Source organism: Euprymna scolopes, chromosome 16, assembly GCF_053919585.1.
Source record: "Euprymna scolopes isolate OS-2025 chromosome 16, ASM5391958v1, whole genome shotgun sequence".
Taxonomy (NCBI): domain Eukaryota; kingdom Metazoa; phylum Mollusca; class Cephalopoda; order Sepiida; family Sepiolidae; genus Euprymna; species Euprymna scolopes.
Window position 1 is genome coordinate 100508530 of NC_136497.1, and position 13868 is coordinate 100522397.

A 13868-nucleotide genomic window follows, 5' to 3' on the forward strand; every position below is an offset into this window, starting at 1 on the left:
GTACTGTTTGTTAGCTTTTTGTTCCACATAGTAGCAAGTGGTGTGAGGTACGCGCGTGCCGAAAAGGCACGCTGTCGAAAGCTGGTCCTAAAAGGAAGAAGCCGCTTATTGCTCTTTCTTTTATACTTGTTTCCGATTGTCTTTTGCGCATGTGTGTATTTCCTTTGAAAGGGGAAGTGACATTGTCCATGCGTGCTTACATGTGCGCATGTGTGAGTACATGTGTGTATGTTAGTGTGTGTGTATATACACGTGAATGTGAGTGTATGTATGCGAATGTGAATATATGTACGTATGTGGACGTGCGCGCGTATGTTTGTGTGCGCGTATGTATATGATAAGTAATATAGCTCGAGATGTGAACACGTGTTTTTGTGTGAGACTAGAAAAGAGACTCGCGCAAAGGTTAGAGGTTACATCACTTAAGACATCATATGAATAACACTCAAAATGAGAGCAGTAGTTCAAATGATACAAATTAAATCTTCATCTAGGAAATTCAAAAACATTAAATTTGTTCCGTTTGGCAAGCATTCAACTATTTACGTCAAGACTAGAGAATCTCCGTAAACACTGAACAATCGGCAACCCCCTCTTACAAATCTTTTCCTTTCTGTCTTTTTTCAACTATTTCTATTTTTTGTATAACTAGCAGTTCATCCCAGCTTTGCTCGGGCCCTATGCACTGTTCATAACTTTATTTGCACATGTATATATATATATATATACATTAAAAAGTTTGACTCATGTCCACGTCTCCTACATCTAAAATTTTAAGTGTTTAGACCCAAAATTGGTGGAAGAGTTTGGTAGACTCTGCAAAAGTCAGCTCTTTCAACTTTGACCTCTTGCCTGCCAAATTTTCGCCCAAAATCCGATTAAAAAGCTTGCTCTATGTCTGAATACACTTTATGTAAATTTCAAATGTTTAGACCAAAAATTGGCTGAGAGGTCAATTTTCTTTTAAAACTCTGACTCCAATTTTTACCCCTTGTTTTGGGCTCAAACACGGCCACCGAGAGTAAGAAGAAGGCCTGTTAACTGAAAAATGCCTGCAGGCAATGTAGGTAAGATTTGTCAGACTGTCAGTACTATATGAGGGCCATTTGAAAAAGAGCAATAAAACATTTTTAAAAAGAAAAAGGAACACAGTTCGATTAATACTGAAACTGAACTTTATTCAATATAAAATATAAATATTATCTATGTAAAATTAAGTAATTTTAAAGCAATATACAATTTAATACTGATAAAACTGAATTATGAATTTAGGGAACAAACAATTAAAGAAACAGTAAACACAAATATTTTTTTGGCCTTTGGAACAAGATCACAGTGTAGTATCTGTTTTGATGCTACACTTTACCTTTTCTGTCCTCGGTCAGTGGAGGAGAAATCTTTCATGACTGAGATTATTTTTTTTTTCCTATCCAAAGTGCCTCTTCTATGTCCATTTTTTTCCCCATGTTTTTCATCAAAATGTGTAGCATATTAGTTGTCTCACAGGCCATCATCAGTGATCGCTCACTGGCAGTAACCTGTGGTGTTCCCTGGAGACTAAGTAACAACAAGTCTCCCCAGATTTCCAGTGTTCTCCACCTCTTGACCACTTGTGCAGATGATTGCATGTTATCGCAACAGCCGTTGTCACTGATTTCTCATTGGCATCGGCCATTGGTGTTTCCTGGAGTTTGGGTGACAAAATGCCTCCCCAAGGTACCAGATTTGAACTGCACACTCTCAGTGGAGATTTGGTTAGTACTCTCCCACCTCGGTCTTACCATCCTCCCTGACCCTTCACAGCTAGTTGGTGTGGCACCAGTCGATGTCATCTACACCAGTTTTTTATTATTATTACTATTATTATTATTATGATATTAATAAGGGTGCTTGTGCAGTGTACGCACGTGTATTTTAAATATTATTTTCAAGTTAAATCAAATCTTGGGTTTGTATTACTGTACACATAGATTCAAAAAAGTTGTCAAAAATCAAATATATACCAAATAAATGTTATCAAAGGTTAGATAAGTTACTCTTCTACCTATCTGGAAAGGTTTTTAGTGGTTTTACTCACTTTAAAACGTGTAATCGCTTTGAAAATCATACAATTTTTATCGATATATTTTAAAAAGAAAAATGTCGGCATGCTTGCTATTGAACTCGGTAAGTTTAGGAAAATGAGTTCAAACAAATAAATTATACAAAATACTGTTAGAAACCCACCGAATATATGTCCGCCTATGTAACATATATTGAGCGAGTTTTTAACAGTATTTTGTATAATTTTTTTGTCTAAACTCGTTTTCCTAAACTTACTGTGTGCAACAGCAAGCATGCCACCATTTGCATTTTTCAAATACATCAGTAAACACTGTATGCTTTTTGAGACAAATAAACACTTTACATTAAATAAAAACACTAAAAATTTAGCCAGTTTGGTAGAAAAGTAACTTATCTTGCCTTTGATAACATTTATTTGTTATATATTTGTTTTTTTGACAACTTTTTCGAATTTATGTGTATAGTAAAACAAACCCTTCACGTAAATTATTTACAGTTAAAATGTTATAAACAACAAAAACTTGAAATTTTAAATATATTTCAAAGAAATAAATTCCGCCCAGTGCTAAAATATTGAAAATTCACCGATCGTTAAAAAAAAAAAAAAAAAAAAAAAAACTGCCATGAAAAATACTAACTTTAAAATATTTGGAAATACTCAGTGAAAAGTTTTATTTATTATTAAAAGAACAGACTGAAAAATATTATATAAAATTGTTTGTATTGTAGCAAAAAAAAAATAATAAAATGGAATATTCGACTTTCTCCGATAGAAATAAAAGTTAAAAAACTAGTTCACTTACTATATTTTGTTAGATTAAAATTATCCCAATGTGCAATTATAATAATTATTATCCAAATGGAGAATTGTTCTTTCTCTTTAGAACATACATGGACAATAGGTAACACATATTGGTAGCCATGGACAATCAGTAACACAATCGGTAACCATATTTTTTATGCCTCTTAGCGTGACTACGTGGTTGAATACCAAAAATTTTCTATACCTACAAGTCGATCAGGAAGTGACGTTATGCTGTCATGTTCACCAGTCTACTCTCTCGGTGATGGTGGCTCAAATCAAGTTAAAAAGTTTTACCCATGTCCAAAAGGAAACTACATCTTAAATTTCAAGTATTTAGACCCAAATTGGCAGAGGAGTTTGGTAGAGTTTTCAAATGTCAAATCGTTGAACTTTGACCCCTTGACAGCCAAATTTCTGTCCGAAAACAGATTACAAAGATTTTCCCAAATCTCAATACCCCTTATGTCAAACCTCGAGTCTGTAAATTAAAAATTGACAGAGTAATTTGGTAGGGAAATGTACACACACAAACATACACACAGACAACTTTATTTTTATAGATATATAGATATAATAATTTTTTGTATGATGGAATTATAATTTTTATTATAATATAATATTTCATTTTATTTCCACTTGTGCTTTATTTCTTCTTTTTTGACTAATTTCAAGATTGTTTACATTCACATGTAATTACTTAAAAAATAGGTACTTTGGCATTTAACGACCTGCGCTGAAATAATAACGTTATTATTTAGAAACCTATTATGTAAGATAGGGAAGGTGAAAACGTTTTGCAACTATTCTGTACTTTCACCTAACAATATAATCCAAAAAAGATGTTGTAAAACTTGAATTTAACTTGAAAATACTATTAAAAAATTCAATGCAAAAACACCTTTCAAAAGTTGTAAATAATTTTTTTTTTAATTAATGATGGCGGGGGGGGGAGGCGACAGACTGAACTTTTCTCAAAGTGAAAAGTGTAAGAAATTCTACAGAAATAAGCAAGCTTTTTATTGAACGGTTTCTCTGCACACAGATTTATTTTAACCAATCAAATTGCATGTTATAACTAACTGCCGATAATGTTCTCTGCGCCAAATTCCCTTTTCAGATCAGAATCCGAGAAGACGGAGAGTTGGAAACACATGGATTCTCACTCGAATCGAGGCAGCGAAAATACTTTGCTGCTTCAAGACGTTTCAAATGCCCAAATGTTGAGCGGCACTTTATCATTGCAATTACCAATGCCCTTAAGTAGGGCGAATTTATATTTGCACACTTTTGCTACAAATTAATGTCTGTCAAGATAAAATTAAAGTCTACTGTTTGGCCTGTCACTTGTCCGCCATTGGACTAACAGCGAAGGATTCCTCCTGTATGCCCAGCCAGCAGCATCCGACTTGGAAGTCACCTCAACATATCCAACCTGCACATGTCTTCGTCAGCAGGAATTCTACCCAGCCTTTATCGAAGACAAACTATTATTCCCTTCGGGAATGTTACCAGCCCTTAGTGGCCGATAGCTGAAGATGACGCATCTTTTGCAACATGGACCTTTTTTTTTATTTTAATAAAATTTACGTTGAAGTCTTAAGATGAGCTTGTTGTAATTTCTGTTTGGTTTTCTTCCATTCTGCAAGCGACAAAAACCTTGTGAGAGAAATCTCACAAAAGTCGAAAAAATAAAAAAAAAACAAAGAAAAAGAAATAATATAATTATGACGGGGCAGGGTGGGGCTAAAGGAGCCAACGTCAAAACGAGGCTGTAAATCGGTTCTAAAACATGGAGTTTTACTCGAACGTTGTATGTGAAACTGAACACCCCCCCTTCCAAATCTTTAAATATTGATTTTTTTTTTTTTTTTTTTTTTTTTTTCAATCTTTCATAATCTGGTAACTTAGTGTCCAATCGATGAAAAAAAAAATTGTAAGGGATGCCGATTGTTCAGGTGGGTGCACCCACTCAAATTCTTTGATGTGCTAGTGCACAAGTATCTCTTGTGCTTGCTCTCTGCTGCTCTTCATGGGGATGCAATTTAAGAACATTAAACTTTAGTTCAAAACTTAACGACGAGATATTTTTGATTTTCTATGTTGTTCTTTTTTTCATTATTTAATTATTATTATTATTACGCAATGAAAATGATGTAAATTATTTCAACGTTAACCTATTAATTTATTTATGCGTTTATAATCTGTGTTTATTTTTTTTTTTTTAATGCGATGATTAACACGAAGAAACTCGTGAGACGGGATTTTGAAAGAAGGGAGGTAACTCGTTCGGCATTGTATGTTCGCAGTTTGCACATGTCGTTAAGTTGCTTAAATGTATTCACGAACTTTGATAATCACCGGACGAAAATGTCATCTCCTAGGAAATTCGCAATGTGCTTCTTTATTTAGTCGACGAATAAATCGAGATTTTGGACCAGCAGCCACACGGAAGCTGAGCAATAGTAAGAATGATTCGTGTTTGTCCGACTTTAATGTTTTTTTTGTTGTTTAAACAGATTACAAAGATTTTCCCAAATATATGGTGCTGGTGCATGAGTTTTGGTAAACAAACATTAAACAAAGTTTATTTGGTTCATAGATACAGTAAATAATGCGTTTCTTTTGCTAAAGGCCGCAAATAAACCGTAATACTTGACTTATACTTATTCTATTTAAACCAGGAATTACTTTACACACGTCAATATCGTTAATCACTTTCGAATGTTACGTAATCATTCTTTTTTCTGTTTCTATTTTTAAAAACTATCATATAAAACCTCGTGTGTGCGTAACTTTGGTGATCATTACTATCACCGACATAAATTATTATAATAGCAAAATAATCCGAAAAGCGCAACGTTCAAGCCAAAATAAAAAGAACAGGGCCAGACACGCCAAAGTTCTTTCCTTTTAGGATTAATGAACGCTCCCTAGAACGTGCTGCACTGCTGCGTGCTGCGTACAACATCGGAGCCGATGTATTTCGCTTTGGGGGCCTCGTATACGTCTGCCAAATTAATTATTTTGATGAAAATGCACTGGGCGGGGGGGGGGGGCATCCGAAGACTTTAAGAAGTGGATTACGGGATGTTGAAAATAAGAAAATGCCTTAGGAATAAACACCCTCCAACCTCTCCATGTTAAGAACGGCTTTTCGACCCCCCCCCCTTTGGAGGTTGGACAACCAGTGCAGTGCACATTTGCGACCATTATTTTAAAGGAAATACAGTTAGAAATTAAGCGCTCATGGAGTTAAGACAAGGATACGATTTTATTATTATTATTACTTGTTTACTTTTCTTAATCTGCCTCGGCAATTTCCAAGACTATACTCTTGTGAAGACGAGGTATTTATTTTTTACTTAAAATTGTTTCATTGTTTGATGGATTATTTATTTAGCGTCCCAAATGATCTCCTGCAAAAAAAAAAAAAAAAAAAATGCTCACTTAGTCTCGATGTTAGTTATCTCCCTTGGATACATTGATAAGTATACCAGAGAGTTAACCTCCTTCTCATCACCGGAAGAGCAGTACAAGACCAAAGGGTAGAGGGACTAGGCCAGCACACAAGAGATAGTACTCTAAGCCAAAATGCCTGAGCACAACCTTATGAAACAGTTAATCATAAATAAACCCCTTATGAAAGAGAAATGTCAGACTTATCGGCGAGGATATATCTTATGAAAGAGAAATGTGGTCCACTCTCTGTCAGACTTACCAGCGAGGATATATCATTGACTGATATATCATTGCTAGAACAATTTTTTTGGCTCAGCATATACATATATGTATCAGTATAGATAAGTATCCGGATAGTAAAGCTAAAACTATTATACAAGATGGCCCAGAAATCTTGTTTCTTATCTTACCATAAGCTAATGAAAGAGGAATAAATAATACAGCAATATAAAACACATGCCCTGGATTTCATCTATTCATTTGATTTCATCTATTCATTTGATTTCATTTGAAGAAAAAGAAAAGAAAAACAATCCCTATTTATTCACCTCTCCATGAGCACATAGACACTACATCAATTTTTAACTTAAGGAAGATCCAGCTCCCCAAAAAGGGTCACTCTGGATTGCAACAAAAACAAAAATTGCCTCTGTCTAAAAGGATTTCTCCTTCACTCACAAAGAACAGAAATGATGATGTACAGTATCGGAACAGGTTTCACACTATGATCTTTTCTCCCTCTTTCTCTTTTTCCTGACTCCGATCAAGCAAATTTCCTTGGTTGGTTGTTTTTGTTTTACGGCATATCAACCCTTTTCAGGTTATTTAATGCCGAATTCAAAGATTTTGAAGAAAAAATTTTTAATAGAATATATTTGTTGTTTTCAAGTCGGTTTCTATTTAACCCATAGTTGGAACCCTAACAGGTACTACCACTCCGGATCAGAGTGGACCTGAGAGCAATGGTAATTAAAGGGTGGCTCCACACTCCCCAAAGCCCGCAAGCTGGGGCCGCACCACTGGATATAGTTTAAGGTCATATCCAGGACCCCCATTGAGGGACTTTTACCCTCTGCAGGGAAGCAGTCAGTGTATTCTAATGCCCCACCGACAGGGTCCAAATTTCCTTGAATTTCAATTTCTTCTTAAGATTCTTTAAGAATAAGCCTTAAGTTTTAGACATTTTCTAGAATTAAAATCATTAGCTTCAAAAAATTATTTACTTATAAGTGACCCTTTATTAAGACAAAAATGCATTCAAGGATAAGAATAGATTGTTGGTCAGTTGATTGATTTAATATTTCTAGAAACTTCCTCCTTTGGCACAACCCACACAGGGTGCATGTTGCACCAGAACAGAAGATGGAATGAAAGACGGGCTTTTATTTTTGTCATCATTATTTTCAATATTAATAAAATTAATATTAATTTTACAAAAAGTTATAATAACTTGATGAATGAACTAAAAATAAATTTTTAAATTTATTTTTTTTTCAATAATTGTTTTAAATTGACAATAATCTGCTTTGCAGGATCGAGTGTGATATGAAAATGTAAAAATTCCCCATTTATAAATTAAATAGAATCAATAAATTAAAGATTATTTGACAAAATAACTGACTTCAGCATTAAAAAGAGTTAAAATGACGTAAAACAAGACTATTGAACCTCCTCTTATTCTCATTACTATTGCATAATTTCTAAAACACCTTTTGTACTGTTCAATCATCTGTTTGGGAAATATTATGATTGAGTTTAAAGATTTAACATATCCATATTTGGTTTAGCCGCCGTTTACATTGCATTGATTTCCAAACTATTTCTGGCCATATCTTCATGTATAGGTTGCACAGTTTGAAATTGACCAATTTTCTTTGGAGGGCATTTCTTGATTAAGGCAAGATTTTGATAGGTCAAATGCCCTTTCTAATGCCATCTCCATGAGGTAATAGGACCAACGTTTTATCGAGACACCATCTCTAGGTGACTGCCCATCAATTGTATACTTCAGGTGGAAAGATTAATAATTAAGTTCCTACCTTATAAAGTTGTTAAATACAACTCATTTGTAGTTAAACCCAACTTCCAACATTTTGTGACTTTTTCACTTCCTCATTTTTAATATATGAATTTTGGATCTAAATCTTTAGTTTATATTTGAAGACAAAAAAAGGGTCAGAACTTTTCCTCACACGTCTTTCGTTGCCCACACAGATTGCTTCAACGAGATTATGTCCTGTCACTCTCACAAAAAAAAAACCCTGTCCTAACACGCAGTCACTTTTAATTCCAATCGTACCACAATTTGCATATTTCTCTTTTTTTGTACTGGACGGATTCCAGGTTGGAATGAGAGCGTTTTTTTGTGCACATCCTATTTTGTCAACTCTGCAGAAGCAATGGCTTGTTGTTCAGTGCCGCTACACCACTCTCCCATCCGGTGATCATCAGATCACATAGATGACAACTCGGAGCTGATCTTTGTCCAACACTCCTTCGAGGTAAAAGTACTTCCTCCTTGGATGACTCATCTAGAAAAGTGTTATTTGGTGTAGACGCATCAGCTTCTTCAGAGAAATCACCACGTGCCTCGTTTATGGTAATCAACCTCGCACTCTGGGTTGAGAGATCACTGCCACTTTTGTCCTCTGTGGTATCTAAACCTATGCCAAGATGCAAGTGGCTTACATGGCAGGGCATCTGGTCGATAAGGTTTTGTAGGCTTTTTACTCTTGTGACACATCCATACATATAAGGAGTCATGCACCATCCATTGGGATCTTCACACAGACACGATCGCCCATATTGTATCTATTCTGCTGTTCGGGCTTATCTGAAGAGAGTGTGTTGATGTGCTTTAGTCCAATGTGGTAACGATAATCAGGTTAGCTGAGGTAGTCATCAGCAGCAACACATCATAATGAGGATAATATTGTACCAATAGACTGCTTCCACTATGGAACAATATTTCTTTGCCATAATTTGTGTCATACTCTGATGACAGTGCTCCATAATGCCATTGCTGGAGAGGACGTATACACAAGAAAAGTGCAGTCGAACTCCCCATTCACCCAGAAAGTTTTCGAAAATCCTGCTGCGGAATGCTGTATCATTGACGACGAGTATTTCTGCCGATGCTTCACGCTCGCAAAACAAGGTGGCTGATAATGCTTGCTGCATCCTGTTTTCTCAAATGGGACCAGATAGAGAATCTTGTGGGCCTGCAGTCAATGAGCGACAGATGGTGTTTGCCTTGGTAGTGGGTGTCGCTAATGTCTAATTTACCTTTTTGCAAACATGTGGGTGGTGAGTCGATCAACTAGCATTTTTCGCAATTTCTTACCATAGCCCTTACTAACACCTTGGGAATCATGGGATCCACTTGTTCGTTTTATGCTGGGATGGCCACTTTGGTGATGGACAGACTTCCTCCAGTCAAGGTTGTACTTACTTAGCGACACGGCTCCCGCACAGTACGAAGGTTCAAACTGTTTTTTTTTAATTAAATCGAGCAATCGCTGTGGTACTCTCATTAGAGTGTCTGCTCAATTATGTTTTGACCTCACTAGGACTGCATCTACGGACAGTTTATATTCCTTGACCAAACTTGCAAGTGCGTCAAGTCGCTGTCTGATCTTTGGTTTGCTCATTGAACTCAGCATTGAAGTCTGGTTCCTCTTTTCTGATGGCATCGCCGAATCAGTTTATGTAAACTCCACCCAACCTTTTGTATTATATTCATTCTTATAAGAATATCAGAGCCCAACAGCGGTGTGTCCATGACTAGAACATCAACTTTTACGGGGCTTGCATCTTCTATTGCAAATGTGATAGTCTTTACATCCTTGTTGCGGAGAATTTCCCCGTCAACTATTAGGACCTTCGATGCTGACCGACTCCAGAGGTCACACACTGATCCAGTCATGAGGGACCGAGAGCATCCACATGCTTCTTGTCATTAACGACGACTTATATTACAGGTAGCGCCCCTTTTAATTTGACTGGGGAGAGAGTGGCACTGACGTCTCGCCCTTGTTCCCGTTTCCCAGACATTCTCTTGCTAGGTGCCCTGTTTTGTTGCAAGGAAAACAGCACATAGTTGATCTATTTCTCTGATTGCTACCTCTATCATGCTGCATGCAGTTTCTGGCCAGGTGGTTTGGGCCTCCGTTTCTGAAGCAGTTAATGCAGCCACTCCTACTACTTTGGCCAGGCGTTGGTGCATACGGGGCCTGTCTAGTTTTCACTGCAGCAGCAAGAGCCTCATCCCTGTTGTCCACCAACACGGCGCATGCTCTTTCAAGCAGTTTTTTCAATGATAGGGTAGCCATTCTAGTTGACGAAAAAATGCTATCATTAGAAAGAGAGAAGATTGAATTTTATTTACTAATATTTACTAAGATATAACCTGAACAATAGATGAGTTATTATAAGTTAAATTTTATCTAAATTTCACATTTTTTTAAACCCGTTTTCGCAACATAAACATGCTGAGTGAACAGGGTTGCTCAGACAATTTTTAAAAAACTAAAATGCAGCATTTCTTGTGTACTGGTCTAGTCTACCTATCTTCTCACCTTGTGCCATATCTTCCACTGTGGAAAAGAAAGAAATACATTCTCCAAAGCTTTCAAATAAGGCCTCAATACTGAATGCATTTTACAGATCATACATAGGACCTGAGCATGAGCAATACTTGAAATTCTATAAACACACGTGTGCATCCATCCGATGTGATTTATTGTTTCATCTTTTTTCCTTTCTACAGAAACTGTCGATGTCGAAACGGTTGGTAAAGTGCGTTTGATTGCGATAAATCGTCCTGAGAAGAAAAATGCTGTCGACACATCAACTGCTCACCAACTCTACCAAGCTTTCCGAGATTTTGAGAATGACGATGACATCAATGTAGCCATTTTGTATGGAAAAGGTATTTTTTTACATCTAGTAATTATTCAACTTTCTTAAAAGAAATTTAAAAAAAAAACAATTTTTTATATTACTTGTATTGATTGGACTATTGTTCTCATCTTGAATGTTATTTGTGCAACATTTTGGTCAGTTTGGCCTTCAACCGTCTTCAGGCATGTTGGCTGTTGTTTGAAAAAGAAAAAAAGTTACTGGCTCTGTAGATATTTTTGTATTCTTTGAGTTAGTCTCTGTTTTGTGAGTGTGGTATCGTATGTGTGAAAAAATTGGTTGAGAAAGGGGAGGCAACTCTAATAAAGATTGACAGGAGATTATCTCCCTTGCATTGGCAAAATTTTAAGTGTGTACAATTTTTGTTTTTCCTACAATTGGAGGCTTGGTCTGCTTGGTAATTTTTTTTTTTTTTTAGTATATGTGCTGCCTCTTTGAGTCATCTGACCCTCCACCTTGCATCCCTGTCAATTATTTTGACCTTATTCCACAAAAGTGGTATTATTGGGACAATTTTTCAATTTTTCATTTGCTTTTGTTGAGTATGCATGTCATCTATTTTCTTTTTCTTCAGATAAATTCATGAGTTTTTATAATTTTGACATGACATGATATATAAATGTATAAAATTTAAATGACATAACATATTTCAATAATGGCGTACATAGAAAGAGCTTGATAAGCTAAGAAAGAATCTTTTTAAATTTTTTAAATCCAATTAAAATCAAGGAAGTTATGACTATTTTTGTGCCTAACACATTTGGATATTTTTCTCTCTTTAAGACCATATGCATTTTGTCACATTTTTTTACACTACTTTTTCAGTAAAAATGCTATATATTTATTAAAACACAAGATTAAGCAGTGAAATTTACAATATAAGTGTATTGTCGTGTAAGGAATCAGAATATGCTACTGAAAATCTCCAAAAACTGCAGTAAATGCGCATAAATATGCTGCAATTCCTTAAAAATGCCATATATCCATTAAAAGAAAAGAAGTTAGAGAACTCAAAGCTGGTTTGTAATGCATTTTATTTACAAAATACTGAAATCTAAATCTACGACTGTTTAAAAATGAATATATTACAATATTTCTTTAATATTATTGTAGATTAATACCTTCCATTACCCCCTCCTCGACCACCTCTTCAAAATGTGTTATTCTACCATTGTAGACAATTACGTGAACACCCTGAAAAATCTTTAATGAAAGATAAACAAAAATTATTTTAGAATTTAATGTAAAATAATTTCCCATTTTGAGCCATTTCAGCATTTTAGGGCAGTTAACCCATTTTTTTTTTCTATGGGAGATAAATCTTGGGCATTTTTTTTTTCTAAAAGGCGAGTATGTGTAGTTTTAAGAGGTTCTTTGTGCAATTATGAGAGGGTGGGGAGGTTGCCACTCTGACTTTGGGTTTATGATAGGGCTAAGGGAAATTATGTGTGAACATCCTGAGGACTTAATAGAAACAAAGCAAAAACAATTTTAGAATTTAGAGTGGGGGTTGGTTTCACATAAATTTAATGTAAAATAATTCACCATTTCAAGACCATTATATAGCGTTTTAGGATAGTTGACCAATTTATTTTTTATGGGAGATAAGTCATGTGGTTTTTTCTTTAAGGAAAGATCTTTTTTTCATGTAGCTTACAGAGGAATTTTGTTTGGTGGGAAGCTTGCCACTCGGGCTTAGCGCTAAAGAAGGTCTTGGTGGAGGTTTGCCACTCATACTTAGGGTGAGTGATAGAATTAAGGGTGATTTTTTTTTTTTTTTTTTTGTAAAACGGCGTTTGACACCCCTTGTGAAACTTTACAAGAATTACGACAAACAGACAAATGTTATTTAAAACAAGTGATGTCACAAAACGTGATGTTTGGAAAAGTATCAAGTATTTTTTGCCCACCTATATTTAAATATAAAAAAAACTTTTTGCTTAAGCTGGCAAGTTGTTCACAAATTTTGAATTAATTTTAATTTTTAATTACATTTCATGTCTTTTTCTACCATTTTTATTTCTTAACTTCACTGACATTTGGAAAAGTATCCTTCATACAAATATTTAAATATCCAGTTTGCATTTTTAAATTATAATCGGGTAGATTAGTTTCCATTTGATAATAATACGCTGAAAACATTGCAAAAAAGATAAAAATTTAAAAAATATAGAGGGGGAGTACTGCTCGTAAAAATCATATTTCACATTTCCGGTTGTTCAAAGCAAAACACAATATTTTAAAAATAAGACCACTAGTCAGATTTCAAAAATATTTGTATCGTTGATAACAAAATAGCTTTAATCAAACATGTAAGAAAATTTGTTATAATCAGATTTTCAATTTTAATAAAATTCGACCTGAAATAAAAATCAACAACAAAAATAACGTCTGTTTACAGCCGTCTTATTGCTGCTGATGATGATGATGATGCTGATAATGATATTACTAATACTGTAAGATAGTCTACACTCAAACTCAAAATGATTTTTTCCGGGTATCATGATTTTAAATTGCTAGCTACCATAAGAGAATGGATAAAAACAATAAAAACATTGTTTTATATAATAGTGGGTGTCTGAAGAAAATTTTTTTTTTCAAAATTTTTAATACTCATGTT

General features: G+C 34.9%; 1 protein-coding gene across 1 annotated transcript in view; it reads left to right on the top strand.

The window, feature by feature from the left end:
• The first annotated feature begins 5105 nt into the window (after nucleotides 1-5105).
• The window catches only part of LOC145296034 (putative enoyl-CoA hydratase echA8), a 40645-nt gene continuing 31882 nt past the window's right edge, over nucleotides 5106-13868 (top strand). The window contains exons 1-2 of the mRNA XM_080142078.1: nucleotides 5106-5331; nucleotides 11097-11258. Coding sequence (XP_079998204.1) covers nucleotides 5202-5331; nucleotides 11097-11258 — 292 coding nt within the window. The 5' untranslated portion in view covers nucleotides 5106-5201. The remainder of the gene's footprint in view (nucleotides 5332-11096; nucleotides 11259-13868) is intronic.